This window comes from Anarrhichthys ocellatus, unplaced genomic scaffold (assembly GCF_004355925.1).
Source record: "Anarrhichthys ocellatus isolate YVR2014 unplaced genomic scaffold, GSC_Weel_1.0 scaffold2, whole genome shotgun sequence".
NCBI lineage: Eukaryota > Metazoa > Chordata > Actinopteri > Perciformes > Anarhichadidae > Anarrhichthys > Anarrhichthys ocellatus.
This window is the reverse complement of record NW_022280032.1, coordinates 3,805,427-3,831,654: the sequence shown is the minus strand read 5'-3', so window position 1 is coordinate 3,831,654 and position 26,228 is coordinate 3,805,427. Positions and strand designations below refer to the sequence as shown.

The 26,228-nt window shown below is 40.6% G+C and overlaps 2 protein-coding genes across 12 annotated transcripts in view; one reads left to right on the top strand and one right to left on the bottom strand.

Annotated features, from left to right (window-relative positions):
* The window catches only part of ap3b2 (adaptor related protein complex 3 subunit beta 2), a 35,737-nt gene extending 17,572 nt beyond the window's left edge, over positions 1–18,165 (bottom strand). For 5 of the 11 annotated variants that reach the window (XM_031869324.1, XM_031869348.1, XM_031869332.1 and 2 more), the window contains exons 1-9: positions 12,072–17,848; positions 6,482–6,557; positions 5,889–5,963; positions 5,432–5,527; positions 4,804–4,964; positions 4,296–4,362; positions 3,793–3,975; positions 2,212–2,403; positions 1,145–1,242 (exon numbers count right to left, since the gene is read on the bottom strand). In XM_031869324.1, coding sequence (XP_031725184.1) covers positions 1,145–1,242; positions 2,212–2,403; positions 3,793–3,975; positions 4,296–4,362; positions 4,804–4,964; positions 5,432–5,527; positions 5,889–5,963; positions 6,482–6,557; positions 12,072–12,349 — 1,226 coding nt within the window. In that variant the 5' untranslated portion in view covers positions 12,350–17,848. Of the gene's footprint in view, positions 1–1,144; positions 1,243–2,211; positions 2,404–3,792; positions 3,976–4,295; positions 4,363–4,803; positions 4,965–5,431; positions 5,528–5,888; positions 5,964–6,481; positions 6,558–12,071; positions 17,849–17,881 lie in introns of those variants that run through there. The other 6 variants (XM_031869399.1, XM_031869391.1, XM_031869408.1 and 3 more) reach the window with 3 other exon arrangements.
* Positions 18,166–18,812: 647 nt separating this feature from the next.
* Positions 18,813–25,331, top strand: dnai4 (dynein axonemal intermediate chain 4). The gene is made up of 17 exons (XM_031869445.1): positions 18,813–18,941; positions 19,037–19,136; positions 19,289–19,452; positions 19,743–19,849; positions 20,147–20,303; positions 20,511–20,650; positions 20,819–20,977; positions 21,120–21,305; positions 21,477–21,631; positions 22,077–22,163; positions 22,450–22,601; positions 22,704–22,861; positions 23,227–23,327; positions 23,547–23,642; positions 24,096–24,322; positions 24,452–24,605; positions 25,056–25,331. Exons 1-17 carry the CDS (start codon positions 18,913–18,915, stop codon positions 25,098–25,100), a joined length of 2,217 nt encoding a protein of 738 aa, XP_031725305.1. The 5' UTR covers positions 18,813–18,912; the 3' UTR covers positions 25,101–25,331.
* The last annotated feature ends 897 nt before the right edge of the window (positions 25,332–26,228 follow it).

Genomic DNA, 26,228 nt, shown 5'->3' with positions numbered 1-26,228 from the left:
CTGTGGTCCAAATCTATGGTACAAACCACAGTTTTTAATAAATGATACATTTTAAAATAAATACAGGCAATTATACATTACACTTCCATTTAGTTGATGATTTACCATTGACAGTGTGCGCTTGTGTGACGCCAGACAACTGCTGCTTCATGAAGTCGGGTTCACAAGTAGGAACTCCGACTTTGAGTGGCATTCCATTGTACTTTTTGTAGTTCCATGTTTTCTGAGATGCAGCATAACGTCAAAAGAAAATCCAATCAAGTAGCGTGCATCTTAATTCATCTTAGTCTTAGATTAAGATTACATTTTCAAAGTAATTTTTGTTACTTTTGCAATACAGATACTGAAACAGCCATTAAAAAAACCATGGCTACAGCATTTCCTGAGTCAATAAAAGCAAACAATTGATCTCCATCCGGGTATATTTGTAAATGGTCTAGTACACAAACAAGACCAATACAATTATTTAAAAAACTTAAGTGGATTTCTTGTTTAACATCTAGGCATTATTCTTCCAGGTAGTAAACCGATGTGGTTTTAATTAGAACCGAGACTCCACACCAATGATAAATTCTAATGAAACGTATCGTACGGTGCAACAGATTCCTGACAAATCCCCCACAGAGAGACGCTGCTGTTTGGTCGCTGCTGAATGATGAACCCATTACAGCACACTCGGAGCCAAAAGAGCACTTGTTCAATAAGAAGCTGACAGTTTGCAGGACTTACTGCCGAGAGGCCACCTCTGTGCCATCATCACTCCTTATGGTTTATGCCTTCATGTTTACCTCAGACTCACTGAGCTCCCCGTTTAATTTCACTTCCTGCTTCAGGGCCGCACAGATTTATTTTACTACCCTCACTTGTCATTTTTTCCTGTTCTCATTCTGTTTTCCACTTTGCTGAGTTTCATGGTCATTATGGTTCCCTCTTCTCACATTCAGCCGTGAATGTTTTGTTCCTTTTCAAGCGAGATAAACGCAGCTCTTCCTCAACCTTTGCTCAATTCTCAGCCACGAGAACGTTGTGAGACTGCTCATGCTGCTGGCTTGATTATACATTTTGGCATCCGCTGCTGCCTAAAATTTATGGTATGGCAATTAGAATAGACAATTTATTTCAAATTATAGACAGTGCAGCTCACCTGTGGCTCCTCAGGAGACGGACCAGGGCCTTGGCAATCACCCCAACCTCCACTTTAGGGGCAAGATGGAAATACAGCTGAGCCACAGCCATCACCACCTGGAACGGGCAGAGAGGGGTAAATCATCACCAGTGATACAATCTCACAAATACAGTATAACAGTTGCATGTGATATGTTTTCCATCTGGAACGTTTTGTTCTCCATTAATTTGGTATGTTGCAGTAAAATGTGTTGGATGTTCAGATGAAAACAGCCGCCTGCAACACTGATGAGAGTGGAAAAAAACAGTAAAGTTATGGGCTATAAAATGTAATTAAATGAGCTGAAAGATGCTAAAATGCTATGCAGAGGTGAGGCAAGCTGCAGAGAGCCCTCACAAATTTGTTAAAGGAATCTTCAAACCTGCAAAAACTTTCTTTTTACCACTTACCGCCAAGTTGCATAATGTATATGGCAAAATAATGGCTTTAAAAAGGCCCAAAACAACATAACTATTTAAAAACATCAGGGCAAAGAGAAACCATTTATTAATTACTTAATAGGTGCAAAACAATAAGCCGCGTAAAGTGCAATTAGAGAGCTCAATAATCGTCTGCTATACTACATGCAAGATAAGGAAACACATTTGTTGCCTGAGGAACGGGGTTAATCTTCAAACCGCCTTTAAGCAAACAGCTCGACTACAGCAGAACAAAGGCAGAACAATGTGTGACGGGGGGGATTTCATAACATCCAACATGAAACAAAACAGGCCTTCCAAGGTGACCACAGCAGCACTAATGTACATGGGATGCTTTATTCATTTCCTTTGGGAGATTGTCGCCATTTCAGAGTGAGAGGTCAGCTCTGATTAAGGGCTCAGGGGCACTTCAGCTGCTTGTTAACATGAACCAAGGTCGCGCGTTTGAAGACATCGGCTACTCGAAACAACGACCTGCAGCTAAAAGTAGAATAATGATTTGAGAGAAAACAATTCTCTGCCATGGCAACTGACTCAAGAGGAGAGTTAATGGGCTGTTATACTGATGTACGGCGTGTGTATTATTTAGAAGTGCAGCGCTCTCACAGCTGCGTTGCGGCTCTGCAGAAGCGGTTTGGTGTTTCTCAGCAGCAGCCGATGGTCTGGATCCATCACGTACGGCTTCCTCTTAGCCATGGTAGCCTCTGCCTTCTTGTCTTTCTCTTCTTCGTCCTCGTCGTCCTCATCTTCATCTGAGCCATAGAAGGTCTTGTCGTTTCCCTCCTCCAGCAGGGACTCCTGCAACGACAGTGTGATTAAGCAGAGTGTTGCAGGCAAACAGACCAAGGCAGAAATCCCTCTTGCATGGAAAGTGGTTACTGGTTGCTTAAAAAGTCACCAGATGGTAATCTGCTCTTGAATACATTTGTTAAAAAGCAGCAACATTGTGTATGAAAAGTACCATTAGACATCCTCGCTTCAGTGCAAAATGGTTCTACCAATTTGTCACCACATGCATCGGGAATTACCACAATAACAATGTTCCTCACGGTATGAAAAATGTCTCAATTTGTTGCTTATCGCTTACGAGAAAATAAGTCGACAGGTGGGCCTGAAATATTGATAACAGAAAACAAAATAACAGCAAGTGGTCAACAGTGAAAGAGGGAAACAATGATTGGACGGTTTCAATTTGTTCCTCTGCACAGCCACAATGGCAGAAAAATTAATCCGACAATATAAAACTTGAGCACCTATACACTTTTGTTGCACAGTAATCTTCCTAAATCCTGTCCCTATGCAAATGAGTTGTTGACACGAGACACGAGTGAACTCACTTCTGAGTTTTGTAAATTTGCATGGACATCCGTAACATAGGATGAGGCTACAATGGTACTACAACGGTAAATGACGATGTGCAAATAGTGGCCAAGTGCTAAATAAGTGTGTAACGCTACATTTGCATATGGTGTTGGAACAATTAACTTATTTTATTAGTTAATCCACAATTCTGCTGTATAAAAGTAAATAACTATGGTCTCCGATTTCTTTTGTTTTATTTTTACAGACTGAGCTTGAGGTAGTCACTTCTTATTCGGTCAAAGTTCGAGCTGCAACTTCAGATTTGCACATTGTGAAGTCATTCTATGTACTGTGTGCCGGTACAGCCAACTTGCGGCTCAGACAGCAGCCTTGAAGACGTCAGCCCAGAGTCGACATAGAAAGGAAAAGGGTGTGATTTATTAGACTAGATTCATTAGATCAGATTCTACTTTGTTGTCATTGCACGGAGCTCATTTGATGAGACAACAAAATGCAAAGTAACATTTAAACAGACGTGCAAAAGAAGCATTAAAGTGCGTTACAGTGTAAAGTGCATATAGATGAGGATGGATTGTGAACACGCGGTGCATTGAGCTTCACTGATTATCTGTGCTGATTGCGTTGACAGCTGCTGGATGCGAGGTACCAGCAGCAGATAACATGAGCATCTTGATTGATGTGTTGCCTCATGAGGAGGATGGCACCATCAGACGTGACTTGAAGCTAATCCGAAGTAAACGGCTACACATCACAGACGTCTGCACGTTGGACCGTATTCACACTTAATGCAATCAAACATATATGACGTAACCGCCGTGATTTAAGAAGGTTTGGGTACTGTACTGATTCTGTATTCTTACTCACATTCATGTTTGGGTTGAGGAACTGGGTCCGGGCGTAGCGGGTCAGCATGTTGATGATGACGACCTGCCCCCACTCTTCCACGTCGATGAGGAGGTTGCACAACTTCCTGTAGTTCTTGTGGATCAGGTCAATGCGCTCCGGACACACCTCCTCAAAGGCCATAACAACGCTTCCTGCCACCAACTGCAGCACACAACAGGTGGTGATGTTAGGATGCTTCTCTTAAATGTCAGGAGAGTACATGTTATCCATGAGGATTACCGACGCACAAAATACAATCCATGCATACTCAAATTACCTCTCAGGTTTTAACAATAAACCTGAATTTCGGTTGGAAATGACAACAGCTTGTGCAAAAATAGGAGGGTGAAGAGGGAGCCTGTTCAAACAAATGATCAGCCCTGAAACAGCTGAGACAGTGAATGCCATCTGGTGATTGCTCTGATGCAACTTCAAGTTTGAAAAAGTATTTGTTAAAAATAAAAGAATCAGCAAAAACCCACTGTGGTTTTGTCAGCGAGGAGTTTCTCTATGACTTCAATGAGCTGGTCCTTCTGTTCCGGATCCAAACTGGAAGCAGAATAAAATCATTAAAAAGGCATGAAACTAAATGCTGGAGGAAGGGTTACCCATCATCTGTTCTGAAAAAGATGCTCTATTGATTATAAAACGAAAGGATATCACTTCCAGTATTGGTTTTAGCTTTTACTGCAATAAAAAGCTTTAATTTCACAATGATAATAAGTCATAACAACATTTGATCTCAGTGTTGATCTTAGCCTCGTGGTTCTCAAACTGGGGTTCAGGACTCTCTAATAAGCTGCAGGCTCAAAAACAGATTTCTAACTTACAAATGTATAATTTATGGTTCTTTTAATCCTTGATATAAAGCCTTGTGATATCTGTAACTAGAAGAAATCTTCCAATATTAACTAATAACTGAAATAATCTTCTTTACACCCAAAACAGGGAATCAGGGGTCTGAGAACTGAAAGGATTTCGGTATTTCACCTGTAGAGTTTAGGAATTGCGTGAGCAGCCGTCTTCCTGACGTACGGAGACATATCAGAGGCCGCTTCTTTGATGGCCAACATCATTATGGGGACGATGATCGTGACTCGGATGCTGGAGAGGACTCGCAGAGCGCTGGCTCTGATCAGCTGGTTCGGATCCTGCAGAAGAACAGAGCAAGGTCCATATGAATAAGAGTCTACAGCGATGAGAGGCTATTCTTAGGCAGAGCTGTGCAATGAGCTCAATGCTAACATCATGATGTTTACCATGCTCATCATCTTAGTTTAGCCAGGTCTATAAAAGGCAAAAGAATATACCATTGTCATGAGTATAAGTATAAACTGCTTGAGTTTCCAACACAAGCAGTTTGGTGGCGCACGATAAGCTCTTCGTTAGTGGCAGAAATGTAATAGAGGCGATGAATGTGGTGGCTGAAACATAAGTGGTGGACCGACCGACACATCAACATTACCATCCACAGAGCCAAGCTGCTAGCATGGCTGAAACAATACTTTATTTTCTGAGTTTAATTATAACATCAGACCCCCAATGTTGATAAATGTGTGTATTTCTCATGCGAAAAGTCAAAATCTGAAGGAATTGTCGCTGGTAAAAGCTGCTGTACCTTCAACCCTCGCTGAAAGGTGGAAATGGAGAGCAGAGCGAGATCCTGCTGCTCCTCGGCATAACGCACCAAGTAAACATAGACGAGCTTCTTCACCTAGAGAGAGAAGTAGGAAGGAACAAAAACATGTTTAATCCAAATTATGCAGATTACTTCAATTATTTTCATTGAGATAAATCTGAAATGAAGAGATGAAGCAAAGTGATGAAAAAAAAAAACTTAAAAAGAGGAGAAGAGGAAAATGGTCACTTTGTTCAGGTGAGATAAAGCCAAATCTCACAGGTCTTTTAAAAAATGCAATAAGATGATTCATAAATCACAAGCAAGCTAAGTAAGAAAAAAAGCCTCAATGCAGAAAGAAGCTTTTTTTATTTTTTTAACCACATTAAACCTCACAAAATGAAGAAAAGGAGCAAATAAGACATGAAGCAACATGAAACCCGGGCTCATTACAAACCTCAATGTTTTTACAGGCGACGTTTTTCACCACAGCGGGGAAGAGATCTGATGCATTTTTACCTCGGGCGATCATCTGCAGAGAGAAAGACAACCGGAAAGCAATAAAAAAAAGAAATCATCAGGTGACATTTTTCAATCATCTGTGAGAGAAGGAACAACTGTTTTATATTTGATCTCAGCCGGTTTTCAAGCTTTTCCTTCTCTTTTACTATCCGCTGTCCTGCTGGGATGATGACTGAAGAGACGGGTGTGGAGCTTCAGATTATGAATATTTAACAGCGGACTGCACAGTTTGTTTCTCTAACCATTGTAGTTATATCATCTAAAACTTTGTCTTACAGCTGCAGGACATTAATCTTACTTAGGATCCAGTTTTGGTTTGTATCTGTGTCTCTCATGGCCGCATCTTTACCGTCAAAATTATGACATCAAGTTTGGTGCAGGGCACAAGCGTTGGGTCTTTACTGAATTAATAATGTTGTACATGTGCTGTTTCTTTTTCTCTGAAAACTTTGCCTTTATCCTGCCACTTGACGTGCATCCGTACCTGCTGATCAGTGAAATCCCAAAGTAAACATTATTCACACTCACAGCCACGATGCGCTTCATTGCCTCCAGCTTCAGGGAGTCTTTGTTGCTGTCCAGCATCTCCTTCAAGTCGTCATGTCTGAGGGAGTAGGAAAAAAAAAAAAAAACACTGAAAATTGGCTCACAGCTTTTTTGTTTCAGCAGCGCGCGAAGCAGCAAAAGACCGTTTACAGAAAGATTACCGAGGCCTCAGACGAGAAAACGTAGACCTGCTTTACGATTTCCATTCAGTGCTCAAAAATGTGCCAGTGTGACCCAGAAATTATTCTCTGTGAAGCGTGAAATCCAGCTTGCAAAATATGGGAACCTTTGAAACTGCACCCACAAAAGCGGGGTAGTTGGAAAGAGACATAATCTTTAAAACATGTTGACTTCTTATAGAAATCATCGATATTTTAGCAGCAATGGAGGAAGAAACATTTCTCTATCAGTAGATGTGATCCAGTAGAAGCTCACTTCTTTTTTTATTTAGATAACTCAATAACCTACTATTGTGGGAACGAGATTGTGGTGCTGAAATGATTAGTAGATCAACAGGATATGAATCAAATATTGCATGAAGCAATTATCCTGATTATAAATGTATAAAGATAGTGTAAAGATGGCTAATAAGAGCTATGGTTCTCAAAGTAAGCCAACAGCTAAAGTATGTATAACTGCAAACAGCATCAGTGCAGACAGGATCACTGCTACAGCTGTAATATAAACTTTGTAACCAGATTCTTTTTATTTATGTCAAAATGAAAATATAATTTTCTAAGAATTTGAAAATTCTTTGTAAGTTCGCCAACCTGTATTCATAATCAAAAGTTTAAACTCAGAACTACCGAACAGGATGAATCCACCCAGTGAGAGAGTCTTGGGTGGGGATTGTTTGGTGGTGGGCGATGTGATTTAACGGCCGCAGAGCTGCACATATCCCCGGACTAGTTTCCAAGACAACACAAGATGCAATATAATGATGTTAAGCGATTTCCTGTCTTCCTGCAGCGCCTTTGTTGCATCCGACTGAAGGTCTGCATGTGCTGAGCTGTGGAAACGCAGTGATCTGAGACGTAATGCTCCGATTCATGTCACTCACACGGATACATAACACGCAGGATTCAATGCAATTCAGACACTAAAGAGGTGCGTTTGTATTGTATTGTTGTCTGTTTAATTAGCAGGATGTCTCATACGGTTATTAGGTAAAGTGGGGGTAGAAGTGTGTTTATAAAGCACTTCACATTATATAGAATATATGTACAAATATTGAGTTTTTATCTGGATTCTTTAGTTTCAGTCACCTTTTTTTTTGTCTGTCACATTAAATCAGATTCGTGTACTTCAAAACACACTGAAGAACACTACAAATAACTTTCCAAATTATTTGGTCCAACAGTGGTTAGAGGTTTTTATATCATACCTCAGTATGAGTGTGAGGCTGTTGGGGTTTACGACATATTTCATGTGTTTTGGTGTGACAGCGGTGAGGAGGTGGCCGCTGCAGAGCACAGTCGATTTATCGCGCCTCAAGTTTGTTTCTGCTAAGAAAGATTTCTGCTTCCATGTCCATGATCAAGCATCAAAGTGTAATTTCAGTGCATGAATAATACAAATCAGTCTGTCACGCGCTTCAAAACCTAAATGCATCAAAGAGTGTCGAATTACAACCTGACAGTCTCTATAAGATGCTGTTCGTGGCAGGTTAATTTGGAACGCGAGCAGAGAGCCGAAGCTGGTTTCTTGGTTACAAGTACATGGCTGCCTACCAAAACAAATGAAAAAATAAACTCTGGAAATGCAAAGATAACTTTGCCCAAAGCACTGACAGCCCAGACATGAGGATGAGTAACACTAATGCTGATTTCCAGCAGAAAATGAAGGTCCCACTCGTTCACTTCTCACTGTGAAATCCTGATGACGGGGTCGCTGCCTCTAGTCTCTTTAATACAGAATGAAACCTCCTTCCTCTTTTCTACTTTGGTGTCAACTTGTTAAACATAAAGTGTCTTTTGTAAGAAGGGACAAAATATTAAAATAAAAGTCAAACAGCTAAAGCATTTCAATGCCAGATTTTGTATTTTTTCTCATTCCTGTGAATAACAGGACAAACGTAGATAATGCAATATACATAAAATGGAGTTGAGGAGTTGACTATTAATACTATATTAACAAAGCACATTTTGGCTAATATATCCTAAACTGTGAGGTATAGAAGTAAAATTAATCTAAAATGAAATCATGTGTACTTTGGCCTGAACAGACCTCTTCAACTTTACCAGATGTGCTGCATTAAACATTTGGATGAGCCTGACAAAAGTTGAAATGAGCATTTATATTGTTTACCGTGCACAATTGTAGTTTAGATGTTAGCATGCTAACTACTGGTCTGGTCTGGTCTGGGAATTTCATCAGTACGTTAGATCACTTAGTCAAAAACAAAAAGTATTGGACAAATTAAAATATTCAGCTGCTGCTGCTGCTGAATGAAAGCATCTGGGTTTAGTCTCTGCTTGTTCATCCTGAAGAGGAAGATGAACATCTGCACCAAGTTTCTATCAAATACTTCCGCAAGCTGTTTCAACCATGAAGTGGAGCTACAGGAATGTATTTAAGAAATTCAACAAGGAAACAGGAAACTCAATCATGATTTAAAACACAACTTGACGAGTAAAGTTCAAACTTCAACGGGCACTTTCGACGTTTTTTAACCTGCCAAAGTGTCACGAAGGATTAGAGAAACTCACCAACCAACCACAGCCTTAATTTGTTTTAACGGCTGGTGTCAATTCACCACCGTGATCAGCTTCACTAATTAATAACGTGACAGGGATTCATGCGGCGTGTTTGAAGACAAACAGGCTTTCTGGAAATCTAATTAAAACTGGACCCCAAAACGTTAATTACTTTTGCTGCAGCCAAACATTAAACCTGTCAAGGGGGAATTATCAGCAATTTGCAACCACAGACAAGTGACACATGCAATATTAGTAAAAGTCGTGGTGTTAGTAGTAGTGGCACATATGGCTGCTTAACCCTTCGAACTCTGCAACAGAAATGGTCAGTGTGTCTACTTTGGTATTTACTTATTGTGATGTAATTTATTGTATCTTCAAATTATTGAAATCCTTCAAATCTGTACCATCCAAGCTAAAAGCTTATGTGAGTCAAAACATCATAATAATTCATTTTAAAATATTGAAATTGTGTCATAAATTCTATATCAAATCTACAAAAAAATGTTTTCATCCAATTTGACCAAATAAGCACACAAAACATACTGACCCAAAAGATTTCTAAATGTAGAAACATTACATTTTTTGTATTTTAGATATTTATGAGCAGAGTGCAAAAGCGTTTTGATAGTTCCGTGTGCAATAGAAATATTTCCGCAGTGCCTACATTGGTACTTTGGAGTTATTATGGACGTCATGACGTCATCACACAACTGAATTGAACATTTACGTTTTGATTTGTGTACATTCCTTTGTGAGATTTAACTCGTGACTGACCAGTCTAAGGAGAGAGAGACCTGGCTGGCACCCAAAAACGAAATAATAAAAATTCCACACAGAAAGTCAAACTTTCAGAGCATCTAACACAATGACACAAAAGATAAAAACCTTCATGGTTTTTATTTTAGATCCTTTTAAACAACGATGTCCCGCAGCCGGCAACGGGATGTCTGATTTTAAAGGGTTAAACACAGAGCAGCATCATTACGATTTAAGGAAAAGGTGGAAAAAAAACAATAAAATTAAACATCAATCAGCCAATAAGGAAAGAAGAACATCTCTTTCACCACTATACACTAAAACTCTACTGTATTTTAATCAGAGCACAGTGGCCCAGAATGAAGATTAAATGGCTCAATGAATTAAAACTTTAGAAGTCATTAATGGACCAGGAGACAAAATACAGCCTCAGGTACTTTAAAGTCTATATGCTTAACCATGATTTATTCTAACAAACTATAAAATGCCACCTCAGTGAAGACCTACAGGGACTGGGTTCACTCTTCCCTGCTCACGCCCACAGGGCCCACAGTAACTCTACACCAACACCGGGTCTCTCATTTCTCTGGTTTTTGTCCCGTCCTGACGAACAACAGCTGAATTTACAAACAGCTCTGAATTATTGAACTCGCTGTGGTACAACAGAGCACCAGCGGTCAGGTTACCGGGCACCAAAGCCAACAGATCAGCCGGAAAAGTCTCCGTGATAGAAGAACTCCAACGTTCACCGTTACCTCTTCGACCGCAATGTCACGTTGTTCACCAAGAACAGAGCTCTGCAGCAACATTCAAAAGGAGCAGATATGGAAATGTATTTGCATGAATCAGAGGAAAGGGAAAGATTGAAGAGTTGCAGTATGCATTCATAAGCAGGCGGTTTTTACATAAGCCGAGTCTTTCTGCGGACACTTTGAACGTTTCTTGTTTTTTGTTCTTGGTGACAGATGTAAAATATGTCTGCTTAAACCAACCGGAACTGTACTTCAGTAAAGCTCTCATCCTGTAAAATGAGAATAATCTAGTTTATAGGCACGACCCAATAACACCCAAAAGTGTAATTATAGCTCTCTTTAACCAAATCTATTTCTGAAGAGAACTACTTTTGATGTTCCTTTGAAAGGTTTGCAGTCTAATTAATAGAGGAGCACAGCAGCTCCTACATGGCCTGCGTGATATCATAGATCTGATTCACAAAACACGTCTTATATATATTCATATAACGGCACCAATACTGAAAAGATATGGACACATATTTACCTTGGACTTATGCATCGCTACACATACAGTATTTGTATGAAAAGTAAACGTACTATTCCCTTGTTTTTACCATTAGTTGCCATCTGTTTTGACTTGTGAGCATTAAAAATGAAGCATTCTCTACTCTAGAGTCTATTTCACATGCTGCAGATGTCCATGAGTTTTGTTATGATGTCAGACTGGAGCTGAAACAACACAAATCTTTGCTAACCAATTAATAGTTTGCATCCTTTTTTCAAAAACCAAAATGACAAATACTTCCTTCTCAAAGGAGGATGTTCTGCTGTATACGAGTGTTTCGGTTTTACATTGTAAAGTGAATGTTTTGGGGGTTTGGGATCGCTGGAAGGACAAAAGACATTTGGAAATGTGATCTTGGAATCTGTGAAACTGCGATGGGCATTTTAAGTGTTCTCTGACAGTTTATAGACCAAAAACTATATAGTCCATTAACTGAGTAAAAGGAAAGTATTCACTTTTATTCAGTGACCTTTGAAGTTTTAGTGGTCCTCAACTTCTTTGGCTCGTGTCCCTTTAAAATAAAGTCTGCTGCATCTCTTTTCATATGTTGCATATGACTTGGTTCAATAAAAGAACAATATTTCAATAGTTTCATAACGCTTATGGCAAATCAATACACAATTTCACGATACGAAAGCAATTCAGTGTTGATGAAATAGATTTGTTCTCATCTTCTGTCTTGTTCTTTGTCTTAGAATTAAGACTCATCTTGAGACCCGTTGTGGGGAACCGACTATTGACTTACTCCCTTACTGCTCTACCAATAACTGTAGCGTGAAAGGGTTAAAACAGGTCTGGATTCTCCTGGATTTTCCTACCGCAAAGGTTGTGTTTGGAAACTTCCGCCACCTCCACCACCTTCCTCCAGTGGTGCTCGTTCCTCGTGGTCTCCTCCTCCTCCTCCTCCCGTACCTCCGGATCGGAGGTGGCGCAGCTCGTCCGCCTGCAGAGCGCTGTACCAGGCCTGCTGCCCGCCGTCGGGGGTCAGCACGGGGCTCTTGTCCTCCTCCTGGCCCTGGACCTGATTCTGCACCGACTTCACGAGGTTCGCCGCGTTCACCGGCAGCTGCAGCAGCAGCCTTTGCATGGTGGTCATGTTTCGAAAAACTTGTAGCAACCTGTAGAATCCCCCGGTAGAGAAAAGTGGGAAGGCTGCAGTTCCCCAAGCCACTCCTCTGTGTTAAATCAGCTGGATCAGTTTATGAAATGCTCCTCACGGCAAATAGCAGCTTCTGTGTTATAACACTCCGCGGTTAAGTTCATCCAATGTGGACGAAGATGATGCGACGGGCCTCTGCAGACGGTGGCCAAGGTTGATGCGCTTTGCCTCCTGATGTGCTGTAATCCAAATCCACCAGAGTTCCGGTGCAGCTCCTTCTGTTGCTGCCGAGCCTGTACGCATCCTCATCGGCTGCTCAGTAAATGGATGCTCGGGCAGAGAGGGGCGTGGACATTTATCCGCCTCTCTTCCTCGTGACTCCTCCCGCCGCTGCACCAGCTCTCTCTCTCTACCCTCTCGTGCACACAACAACGTTCTCCACGCATCCGAGCTCTCCCACAGTGACACCGCCTCTCCGACACCCTTTTGCCACGTTGTCGCTCCCCTCCTCGTGCCAATCTTGCTAAACTCTATCAACTATCTACTATCCATGATACCCGACAGATGCATTGAAATAATTATCACTCCTCTTGCTCATTATGTTTAAAATATGTCACTGTCTTATTAATTTTTAATATTCCGCGAGGTACCTTTTTTTTCTTGTCTTACATGACTCAGCTTTCCTCGCAGTGTCGTGATGAGGATCTCTCTCTCTCTCTCTCTCTCTCTCTCTCTCTCTCCCACTCATTTCTTTTTCCAACAAAAATAACTGCCTTGAAGCACAATTCCACATATGCTCTTCCTGTGATCTGTAACGGCTCAGTCAGGACTTGCTGACATTTGCTAAAGACTAATACGATATGTTTAATCTGTAAATACACCCACTGACAATGAATTACACTGACAGTGACAATGCTGTGACAACTGATGCCATGTTGGATGTAATACAGAGAGAATTTCTTCCTTCAGAAAGTATTTTTGGTGTTTTTAAAAGAAACTCTTTGATCTCTTGGTTCTCAGTTTAAGAGGAACACATTTAGTTATCTCCATCTAAAGGCACAGAATCAAAACACATCACAGTCATCATTGCAAACATCTGAAGAAGATGCTTTTCAATACATCTATTATGATTCTAACTATAAAAACAGCTGCTGCTAACTATTATTTTCAATTGTATTCTCTTCTTGTCAAAACTTTTATGCTGGATTCTGGGTGCAGTGCAGCGATATCGTATTCTCTAAATGAAGGTGGCTTACAGTACAAAAGAACATATGAAGGCGGTCATGAATTTATAAACTCTATATGCAAGTAATTCATATTCATCCCCCACTGGGGCCACGATGGAGATAAGCTGTGAACTTCAGTACATTTGTGTTATCTTTGATCCTGATGCATGTGTGTGCGTGTGGGTGGGTTTTTTTCTAAGGAATAGTTGGACATTTTGGGGTCATGCTGAGAGTTATATGTTAGGACTGATACCACTCTCATGTCTGTGTGCTAAATTAAAAGGCTAAGTCAAGCAGCTGGTTAAGTTAGCTTAGCATAAAGACTGGAAACAGCTAGCCTGGCTCTGTCAGAGGGAAACATAATCCACCTACATATGGCATTTACCAAAATGTTGGACTATTCCTTTAAAGAAAAAGGCAATGTTTGACTTCTATCAACCTTTCTGAGGGGCCAAGAAACCCCAAAACAACACAGATGTCTTTGGCATGGCTAACGGTCGGATGTCTTTCAAAGAAATGCAAAAGGCACATTTTCACAAAAGAACAAGCAACAAGCCAACGAAAGCCCACAGATCCAACCAAAAGAGGGGCATCCATCCCCTGTAAAATACATAATTATACTACTTATAATTATTTGCTTTCATGGCTTGAGAGAACAATGTGTTGCAGAGCCCCACAACAAAACAGTAGAAGCCATATCCACTGACTCTTACAACAGTCATTTCACACTGACACACAGTGAACACCTTTCAGAAGCCAGGAAAGGTGTGTTTTTCTTGCTCAGAGTAATAATAACACAGAGATTGACATGTTTGAGGACTGAAGCAACATCTTACAACTGCCGTGTTTCCAAGGAGACGACAGAGTGAAGGAAGGTCGAGTCAGCGCTTTCACTGCCGTGTTTACCGACAATCTGGTTAATCTACTTTCACTGGGGAGACATCGACTGCTGCAAACACGAGAGACATAACAGCGACGCCCAGTCTACACTGGAATCAACTGATGAAGGCTGAATTTAGTTTGAAAGGACAAAACCTGGCAAACAAACTCAAGGTAAAAGTTCCTCCTCAAGATCCAAAGGTCACAGTTCACATCTATGAACAATGAGCTCCCTCTGTTGGTGAATTATGGTGAAGCAGTGGCATCTGATAGCAAAGCCTGCAACATGTTCCCAAACCGAGATACATGCAGAGAACAGGTGTGAAACACAACAGGAGGGCAAAGGAGAACGCTCAAAGTTCACAGAAACACCGAATAGAGACAACTCATAGAAAATGGTTAACAAAATAAAAGTATTTTTTAGAATATAGCTCACAACACATGGGCACTGATGAGTCATGTGAATGTAGTATTAGTCAGCATACAGTAGCTGGCAGCATGTTTCTGTCTTCTGTTATTCTTTTTGAATAAGTAGAGGAAGCCATGAAACCGTTTTAAAGGCCCTACATAGGTACAGTACAAAACCCTTACTGGTGTTTTTAATTATTTGGCAAGACTACACCTCTCCTCAGGACTGCGTGTGAGTACAAACTATGCTATGGAACAGACGTTTCTGTTCAGCTCTCATTCCCTTATATTGAAGCCCTTGCAATGGACAAACCCAAGCCTGTTTTGGCTCTTGTGGACTTGGTGGATGTGGTTTGGTGACTAATAGAAACACTGATGTGCTGTGTTTGGAAATTAAGACGTTATTAGTTCTAGCTTGTTTCTTCACCATTGTTAGCACATGTTCACTCTACCAGACTGCAAACAAAAACCTGATCATCATCACCCACGATTGTCACGCACGTCACAATCGTGAAATCACTTCCTTTTCCGGGGTCGACTGAGTGCATCAGGCAATTTCATAGGACGGAAATATCCCCGTATATTACTACAGCAATGGTCAGGAATGGGCTTACAGGTTGCCAACAGGGTGGCAGTCCAAACAGACAAATCCAAGGTAAAAAAAAAAGGTGCAGGTTTGGATGTGCTGGGAAGCAAAGGCATAACTGCCATACTGGCAGAGAATGAGTGGTAAAGAGCTGGTTATACACTGAGGGGCTGATGAGAAGCAGAAACAGGTGAGCAGAGGAATGAGAGACACTGGGACAGGTGGGAAATTCTGAGGGCTTCTGGTAGATGGATTGAGAATGACAATGCAGGAGTCTGGAAGAAGTGGAACGTGGCTGGAAACACGCTGTGCGTTCCAAAACCCGTACTACCATAATATTTAGCATGCCAAAAAAAATATTGAGGTTTGTATTTGAAAAGCGTTGTGTCAAAAGTACCAGGATGTCCTGAGCTTCGCTCTACCAACATGCATCGCTCTTACTCGCAGCAGACATTTTTGGCATGTCATCACAGGAGAAGTTTATTAATGACATTAATAATGACTGCATGACATTTAGGTGAGCGAGCTCCAGGGCTTTGGCACAGTGCATGCTGGCTCACTGACGCGGCTTAAAGAGACACACAATGGGCCTGAGCCATTGTTAATGTCATTTGTTTCACCTGCTGTTAGCGTTATAGGACTATACTATAATAAAACCCACAACTGTTTGGCCGCATAGCATTAGAGGAGGAATAAAAAAAGCTGATTGGCTTATGGAGAACATAAAGGTAGAAAGAGTGTTTTCATGTGCGGGTGTGCAGGGCCTTAAACATATGTGGATTGTACATAGGTATGTCGACAAAAGAGAGACAACTAAATATGGCAAAAATTCACAAAACTGCCATATCAAACTACTATTCTATATCCAAATAGTATGTTGTCAAACCATGCACAGAGTTCCTCCCTGTTTGTCCAGTGAACCAAACACTCTTTTTCAATAGGAGACATTTTTACATGTCCGTGTAAATAACAATATCAATGCAGACTAAATTGTCAAATAAGTCAAAATGTCTGCTGTGAAAAAAGGCTTATGGCAGGCTGCACACTGAAGCACACTGTTTGTAACCCAATTATTGAACCATGATATGGCAATAAATAGAACCAATGGAACCGAAAATCAAATATGCATTCAGCAAAACACTGAGTAACATTTTTAGCCTTGCTAAGCTGCTACCCATAGCAATCCTCCTGTGTGCAAAAAGAAAATGTTGCTGGAGGAACAAATTGTTCCCGTGCAGGACGACTAACCGACCAAAATGATGAATCTGTTCATGTCTGTTCACGTCCTAAGAAACCAAGATAATAACAGCTATTAAGAGATCCGTTGATGGACAAAGAAATGCAGCAATTTGACAATCGCTTCGTTGTTTAAGTAATTTTTCATCAATATTGCCAAAAATGTGCTGGTTCCAGACTATTAAATGCGTTAAAATTTGAAGATATTATTTATTTTTTTCTTATTGGAAGCAAACTAAACATCTTTGGGTTAAAAAAATAGCAAGATTGATAAATAAACCATGGCAGACGTACTGACTGTTATTTGCTTATTGCGGATATATTGTATTGTGTATGTGACGGCTAATAAATTACAATAAATTAAAGTACAGCAATGTCAAACTATACTCTAGGTTTGAGGTAATTTAGAAACTAGTCTCCATTAGTCTGTCCAGTGGAGGACTATGACAAGGGTATTTTTCTCTGGTAAAATATACCAATCAATACTTTTGTTGGTCACAATACATAAACAAAACAAACCTAGGGGGTCTGTATCAAGATGGTTTGCTTATGTATAAGGAAATTATTATCAGCTGATATATCATTATCAGATTTTGTAAACTCGCAAATATATATATTTTTTGTTTATATAGGAGCATTACTGAAGGTCTCTTCTTTACTCAAACCGTATTTCAGGTCGTTATGACCCGGGTCTGAGTGGTTATCTGACACTAAAGCTGTGCGCTGCCGCTCTGCGCGCTGTCCAGCAGGGGTGGTGCTGAAAACGCTGGAGCTGAGGCCTGGCATCCTCTTCCGACAGGCCTGTCACATCTCACCTCACAAACACATGAAATATAAACACCCCGATCCTTTAAAAACGCCTTAAAAACACACACACACACACCAGTGAATGCACATCTAAGTCAACACCAGCATCGTGTGACGCTGCTGCCTGAGCGACCAAAATCACGGTGACAGACTCACGACCATAGGAGAGAAAAGGCAGACACCGCTTTAAAATCACGGGCCGAATAACAAACTAAGTTCACTTCAAAGGGGTTTGCATGTTGCATTAAAACACTTTAATACGTTTTAACAGACAGGAAACCACATTTCACGCAGCACCTCCCCCGCCATTAGCTGCCCCCGGTATAGTCCCCCACGCTGCACATTATGACAAATAAAAACGGCGTCAAGAGGCAGGTGGCTTCGTACCTTTTGTAGTCGGACGAGAAAATCCCTCCGCTCGCCGGGTCGTGACCATATTCAGGCTCTCCGACGCTGGACGAGCCCCCCTTCTCGTCGTTGAACGCGGAGCTGGCGGACATTGCCGTGGCTTTCTGTTGTTTATTTCTTCTGTCGCCCTCACAGAGCAGCGATGGAGATTTAGTGCAGAGGGCAGCAGGATATATACGGCTCTTAAAGGCGCACAGACGCACACACACACGGCCGTTATCTCTCTGAGATGCTCGGTGCAGAGGGGGGTGACGCTCTGGTCACGTGATTTGTAGTTCCTTCTACCAGGAAGTAGGCTTCCGTCAGATGTATGGAAGACCATTTCCGGTACTGTGATGAAATAATAAAGATCTAGTCATTGTAATGAAAACACATTGGTGCTTTAGTACTTTTACTTAACGCTAAGTGAAAGTGCTAAAGTATTAGCTTTATAATCTACTTAAAGTAAAAAAAAATATCATTGTGCAGAAGGGTCCATAGCAGAATGGTAATATACTACTGGATTAAAATGAGTGATGCATTAATGTTAGCATTACTTTAATGATGCAGCTGGTAAAGGCGGGGTTTACTTTAACTGCTTTGTTTACTGCTGGGTAGCAAAGCTGTCACATTAATAAAGTGGAGTAGAAAGTACAATATAATGCAGTGGAATAGAAATATAAAGAAACCTTAGCATGCAATTGAAGTACTCAAGTAAAGTACAAGTCCTTCAAATCGCATAACTTGAGTAAATGTACTTAGTTAGGCTATATTACTGTACTGTCTTGAGCTTTAAGAAACCAAAGTCATTTTCAGATTTGTGGAAACTGCTGCAGTATAAAACACCAACAACAACAGAAAAACACAACAACAACAACAACAGAAAAACAACGTGTACGAAGCTAACTTCAACCTCGAGGTGTCTCCCAAATGACAGCGCGCGAGGCTCGTCAGTCCCGTCTCTTTGGCAACTTGGAGCAGAAGTTGCTTTGAGCTGTTTTCACGTCGCTTATACGCGAGGTGTGGAAAAAATGAGGAAAAGTAGTCTGGCACGTAGCTCGTAAGTTCACTGTTTTAGACAAAGAAACGTTAGATCTTCTCGATTAATTTGAGTCGCAGGACAAGTTCCAACACGCTTCTTTTCTTTTAACACAGGTCAAGCTTCAGAAGCAGTAGAAGCTCCATCTCGGTCGGTGGCAGAAAGAGGAATAAACCTGAGAGGAGCACCGATCAAGCTCCCAGAAGAGCAGTCCGGGTATCTAGTTATTATATTATAATCTAACGCTAAATAACGTTAAACTAAAGGATTCTTAATCTTCCCGTTTCCTATTCATGTTGTAGTTTTGTTTTGTATTATTATCAAGCGTGTCTAAGTGTTAAATACTGACTCTGGCTGTGTCTTTGCAGGTGTTGGACGTTAACGGCAATGACGTCACCCCTCTGCCGCTGCATCGTGCAGAGCCAGGAGACGTGACGTCACAACCAGACAGACGCCTTCTGGATGAACTCTTCACCGACTCAGGATCAGACCACGTGAAGTCCTGTTCAAGCTTCTGTGGGACCTCTTGCAGGTTGAATTGACTTGAATTGAGCAAAGCAGCAGTTTGTTTACCTTACCACCAGCTCTGTTGAATATTAACTAATCCATTAGTCAGTAGTCTTATGCACAGATTTATTGTTATTGATGGGGGGGTAATTACTCCATCAAAGTATGATTTGTAGCTAAATATAAATATACATATATGTTTTGCAGATTTTCCTACATTACGTACATTACAATTGTTATTTGTGTAGCTTGTTATAGACACATTTCTGACCACAAAATGTTCTAAATAATGACTTTCTTTCTTTCTATTTTCAGCTCATTTTTGGGCAGCAGCGGACTATTTGACGTAGCGTCACTGACTAAAGACAGTGAGCATAGTGTTCCTAAACTGGACACATCAATAAACCCTCCAATTACAAGTGGTTAGTATTACATATATATATATATATATATATATGTTTATCATCACTGATTCCTTCTGGCGATTATTATTTTCTCTCTTGCTTTGAATTGGTCTTTCATATGTATAATAAGATAATGTATTGACAATCCAGTTTTACATTGTTATATTGTATGCGATAAAATATTAACATTGCAGCAGAATACAATTAAATCTACAGCATCTTATGATCAAATTACATTTTTTAAGCAGATAGTCTTTTGTGGAGTTTTATACATGTATGTTCAATATTTTATTTTATTTTTCTTTTCCCCGCCAGAGGTGCCGAGGAAAAGAGACAATGTGAAACAACATGTGACAGAAGAGATGTTGGCTGAGGGAGTAGACATCTGCCTCTCTGAAACAGATACCATTTCACCGCTGGACATACCCAGCATCTTTATGTCAGAGGACGCTGATGATGCAGAAGCTTTCAAGTGAGTGCCTGTTGGCTTTCTTGAATATTAGGCAAAATCTTAAATGTACAACAGGCACAGGAAGTGGCACTTCATGTCTCTAACTTGGGAGCTGCCTGTCACATACTGTGCAGTGTGCATATCAGTTTGTGTGTCTGTGCAAATGTCGTAACCAGTACTCTTCTTTGGTTGTATCAAGCTGTTGACATGTTCAACTTGTTCTTACAGCGAGAGAAACGTTAAATATGCTGAGCTTTGTAAGAACAGATTGGACAACGATAAGTATGTGGAACGACCAATGCAGACTTTCAATGGAGCACTCAAAGACAAGCAGATCCAGACTGACAAGATGGCCGCGGTGGATGAAGGTTAGGCTTAATTATCCTTCAAATCAATTGACAGTTTTCCCATTACAGTACAAGGTTGTGCTGCAGTTTATACACATAAACCCATATGTTGGTGGGTTTGGCGGTTATGGTTATTAGGTTTCAGTTTTTCAAAGTAGACAGTTAGCTGAAATTCTCTCATGTCCACAGGGGCGATTGCTTCTGTCTGGGACATATATGACTCTTTCTGTAACCAAAATAAAACCCCAAGTGGTGAGGAGGCTGTCTATCCAGAGACTGCCATGAACACCAGCAAAGGTCAAGAAAAGAGAGGACAGCAGAGCAGCAACTGCAGCTCATTCAGCACAGGTAAGAAGAACATCGACTGTGTTAATGTTTGTCCCAGCATGTGTTTAGGACTGGAGAGGTTCTAAGAATGAACAAATTCTTGCTTGAGACTAGCTTTGCAATAACTTACATGTATCATTTTTCTTATATTTCATTTCCTCAGCCAGCACTATTTGCTCAAAGTTAGAAATGGAAATGTGTGAGGACAGTTTCAATGCTGATTACGTCCTGCAGCTGATCATGTCGTCAGAGTCATTTCAATACAGCTTGTTAGTGATGGAGAGGAGCATCGTGGCGAACATATTTCAAACCATGCTGGCTGCTTACAGACAGCTGCCCACACTGGAAGGTAAGCTCAGGTTATCACTGCTTTCACACAATTGTTGGTGCAGGTGCACCAGCCTGTGGATTTACGCTCGGGACCATTTCTGTTTTAACTTAAGGAATTTAGTGAGTTCTAAAATGTACGTGTATTTAAATAAGTACCACATATACAGAGTTGTAATGTTGATGGTGTAAGACCCTGACAGCACAGTGAAGCCTGGGGCAGAGGAACGGAACGAGGACGGTGAGGAGAGCTCTTCATCTCCAACTGTGGAACATGTCTTGACTTTGAGCTGCAAGCTCACCAGAGGATGCAACATTACCAGCATGGCCTGGAACAAGAAGAACCTGGTAACAAAGGCCAAAAAAAACAAAAACCAAACCAGCTGCTGTTGTTTAGGAGCAGAACAAATTCTTCCCACCAGCTTCATTGTCATTTTGTGTTTTGCTTTTTCAGTGTCTTAAGCTGAAATGGGATTCCCATTTAACCGGCTTTACTCTTCATGGGCGACATTTAATGCACATTTTAATAATGTTGATATATGCAGTTTGCACTTAGCCATACTTTAACAACTGTGCCTACACGTGATGCATTTTATGCAGAGATTAAAGCCAAACTAATGATTACCAAAATAGCAGACATGCAGGAGTTGCCCTTAGAATTAAAATGGGCAAACATTTACGTTATTGTTTTACTATTACTACTCTTTGTTTTTTAAATTAATTGAATTATTGCTTTCTGTACAGGCAAAATATCTCAAACTTAACTTAAAACTCTGTTTGCACTCCCTGTAAGGATATCCTGGCAGTGGGCTACGGTGACTTTGAATCAAGGAACCAGAAACCAAGTCTGATCTGCTGCTGGTGCCTTAATAACCCTACAGTATGTATATATATTTTTTGCCCTTTATTTCCTTTTAGCCAACATCTTCCAGCGCCCTATCTCCTCTCGCTAGTATTACTGCAATTAAGTGGTAATAGGAAATATCAGCTTTTGTCTGCTTTTTTATAAGTACATTTTGAATTTATGGGGCGGCTGTGGCCCAGGGGAAGGAACGGGTTGTCCACTGATCGCAGAGTCAGGTGCCATCGATGTGTGTATGGGTGCACTCCATTCACCAATTTAGTTGTTAAGGAAATGACGGATTGTAAATGTGTCCCCTGTGCAGTGGCCGGAGCGCGTCTTCCACTGTCACAGTTGTGTCATATCCCTGGATTTCTCAGCCGACCACCCCAGCCAGCTGGCTGTAGGGATGCACGATGGCACTGTCGCCATCTACGATGTCAGTCAGTACAACGTCACATGTATCGCCGACAGCAGGTGAGTTCGTGTGGACGGCGGAGCATGGAAATAAGCTAAAAAGAAATACTCTTGGACAAAACTCCTTTTTTTGTTAGCTTTCCTAACTTTTCTGTTCTGTAGCGATTGTTTCAAAAAGCACCTGAAACCAGTGTGGCAGGTCAACTGGATCAAACCAGCGATGACATTATCAGGGGAGGACAGGGATGCTGTCGTCTCTGTGTCAGAAGATGGCAGGATGTCCAAGTGGTTCCACTGCAGCAATCGTTTTGACTGCTCAGGTACTGTGGTCTTCAGTAGGATTTGAACAGTAAATACGGTAGATTCGGAAGTAAACAGTGATATTGTCACCTATTGTCATAATTTTTGGCAAAACATGTTCAGATTAGCTTTTGAGCTTAAAAGGCAGGAAAATAACAAAGCTCAGTATCAATTCTATCACTAGCCCTGACTTCATATCATAACCCGTCCAACTAATTTTAAGATGTTGCTTTATTGATTTTTACCACTTTGGAACTTTCAAGGCAGATTTTCTGCGAGAGTGCTCTTATGTAAATTACATGTACCTGTATATCGGTGATCTCACACAATAATCGTAATAATAATATCTGTATTTTTTCTTTTTTTTAAAAACACGTGTTCTCAGACCTGATGAAGCTTGGGAAGAAATATGCCAAAATAAAGAAGACAAAACAGGTTCTGCCATTGGCGGTGACTTCTGTTTTTTGTGTTGACTTCCATCCAACAGTAAGTTGGTCCCAGCAATCAAATAGATCCGAGGTTGGTCTTAACCGAGCCTAGTCCTCAGACTAAAGGCTTCTGTGGAAATTTTGATTTTAATCACTACACTTCCTTCTTCCAGACAGCCAATTTAAGATTGACGTTTTGTGTTTTTCTGGTTGTGTGTTTCTCTGACTTCAAAATATATCACCTAAATATTTCTCCTGGCTTTCCTTTATGCTGCAGGACTCCAACATCTATGTGGTCGGCACATCGGAGGGGCCCATCCACAAGGGCTGCGTCTCCAACAATCTGAATTTTCTGGACACTTATCAACACTTTGTAAGTCCAGCTGGATAGAATCTTTGAGTCATTTGAAATGTGTAAATGTACACATGGTTAATGACAGAAAATATATATACCAAAGCTTTTTCAGCATTATGTGTTTAAAACAAAAGACTAGGGGCCTGTTATTCAAAGCAGGAGGAGAAGACTAGGACGTTAACTTTTGGGCGTTTCAGTCTCATTGATGATGCTTTGACTTCAAACCAACTTGCACACCAACTTGCAAAAACTAGCTTGGGTTGTTCTGGCTTCCAGATTCACCTCCTCACCACAACAATCTGTGGAGTGAACATGTTCCCATTGGCAGAAATACTTGGCTTACATAAATGTGACAAGTAGCACTGAATAACATGTAATAACAATAACAACATGCAATACCTTGTGGGGACTTTAGTGTTTTTGCTCCCCATTTCAGTGTATTCACTCTACACCTTGCTCTCTCTCTCTCAGCGCCCCGTGAACCACATCGAATGGTCTCCATTTAGTTCTGATGTATTCCTGAGCTGCTCCTCTGGCCGGATCATCCATCTGTGGAGGAAGGACCTCTTCACCCCTCTGATGAGCCTCACATCCACCCAGATGGCCGTGGATGCCGTCAAGTGGTCGCCAAACTGGTCCACAATATTTGCAGCCCGTAATGAAAAGCAGGTGGAGATCTGGGACCTGAATTCGAGCATGTGAGTCGGACTGACAGAGAGTAGGCGTGTATATCTAGAGCTCTGTCTCATTTACTTCCATTTATTTGATTTGAAACATGAGCCAGAAACATTCCCGTGTCCACTAAACACAAAAACACCTCCTTTCAGCATACACCCAACCATTGTGCACCATGCTGCAGCTGGTGTGAAGGTGAAGTCCCTGCTGTTTACCAGAGGGACAGACTGTGTCCTGGTTGGAGACACTGACGGGCAAGTCACTGTCTACCGGATCAAGAACCTCAGAGTGGGAGAAGACAAGCAGGTAAAACTGAGGTGGCCTATGTTGTATTCTACATGTCGCCTGTTGCTGCACACTTAAAATATCCAAGCACATGCATGTATACATTAATTTGTTTTATTTCTTTTTTATTTGTATTGAGGATTGTTTGCAAAGCATACGAGCTCCTTTCCCAACAATTAGTTCCAGGCAGAATGTCAGACAATTACTAAAAAAAGGTCTTGACATTACAGAGAATATCATTGATGTTATTTTTATGTGACTTGACAGAGTGCTAGATGTCAAAGCAGCCTTTATAGATCCGTTCCAATGATGCTTCAGAAACCCTGTGCAAGAGATCCAGAGAAGCAATGATGAGATTATCATCATTTTCCACCAAATTTTAGAAAACGTACGATCATAATAGTGAGTGTAGGGTAAAACGTTTCGTACGCTGTACACAGCTCCAACTGTCTCTCTTGCTCTTTCTTTCAGGTGGACAGTTTGGACGACATCATTAACTCTGCAGCTTCCAGCTAGATTTAGAAACTGCAACTTGGAAACTCTAAAAAAAACTTTAATCCATTTGCCATTCCAACAATATCAAACACTATACTTGTAACACTATCAAGGCTGGCCTTTTGTTTCAGAGCCGCTTTACGTTTGTGTTTTCTTAATTCTGGTGCGTTAGTTTAATTTATACCAGTTGTTAAAAATGTTGTAAATTGAAAAAAAGTATCTATAAAGGCATGAAATAAATCTTTCATTCGATGTAGTTTGTGTATTCATAAGCCAAACAACATAACAGATAAAACAAGGGATTGTACATTAAAATTACAATAAAAGCTAGAGGACAATTACTACAAAATGAGTCCACAATGAAAGAAGAAAAAACAATTTGAGCGTTTGAATTTTACTTTACATTTAGAAAATGCACTACAATTGGTATAGAGACGGTTTGTGAGATTTATCTTGATGCCCTTTCAATTTAACTTCAAAACAAATATTTTAGGAAGTTAAATCTAAACCTTACACAATGTCATTTGTTCGTGTTCATGAAATTAGATACGTAAGTCTAGAAGGTTCGTGTTTTTGTCTTCAAAAAGATGCAGCGCTTTTCACCCTTTTAATAAAAAGGTACATTCGGTTTGAACTAAAGAAACATTTTTTGTTTTTTACACTAAAAATAAGCAACTTAAAGTTGAGCTCTAAAGACTTGATCTTGACAAATTGTGACAACAGGAGACGGACCTTATTTTGAAGAGTTAGGGAGACCCCTACTGGGAGATCTATATATGGATGTTAAAACAAGAGATTTAAACTGAAAGGCATCGAGTCAGTGAGACAGTTATGTGCATCATATACTTTCCTATTCAAAGCCCCTGCTGGACTGTTTTCCTAAAATATATGAAAGTGAATATTCTGCAATATTCTGTCATACAGTCGTGAAAACTTTGAATATACTGTATATTACCTTTGTCTCTCTCTCTCTTACTCACACTCACTGTCTTGCTTTCTGGTGAGAAATGGAGATGTGATCTTAACTAGCAGATTTATAAAGACTGTATTTTCATAATCATTCACATTTTCAAACATTATCCAAACATAATTTAATTCATAAAACAAAGACTTTAATATACATTTAAAGTTAGTCAGAGGAACTTTTAA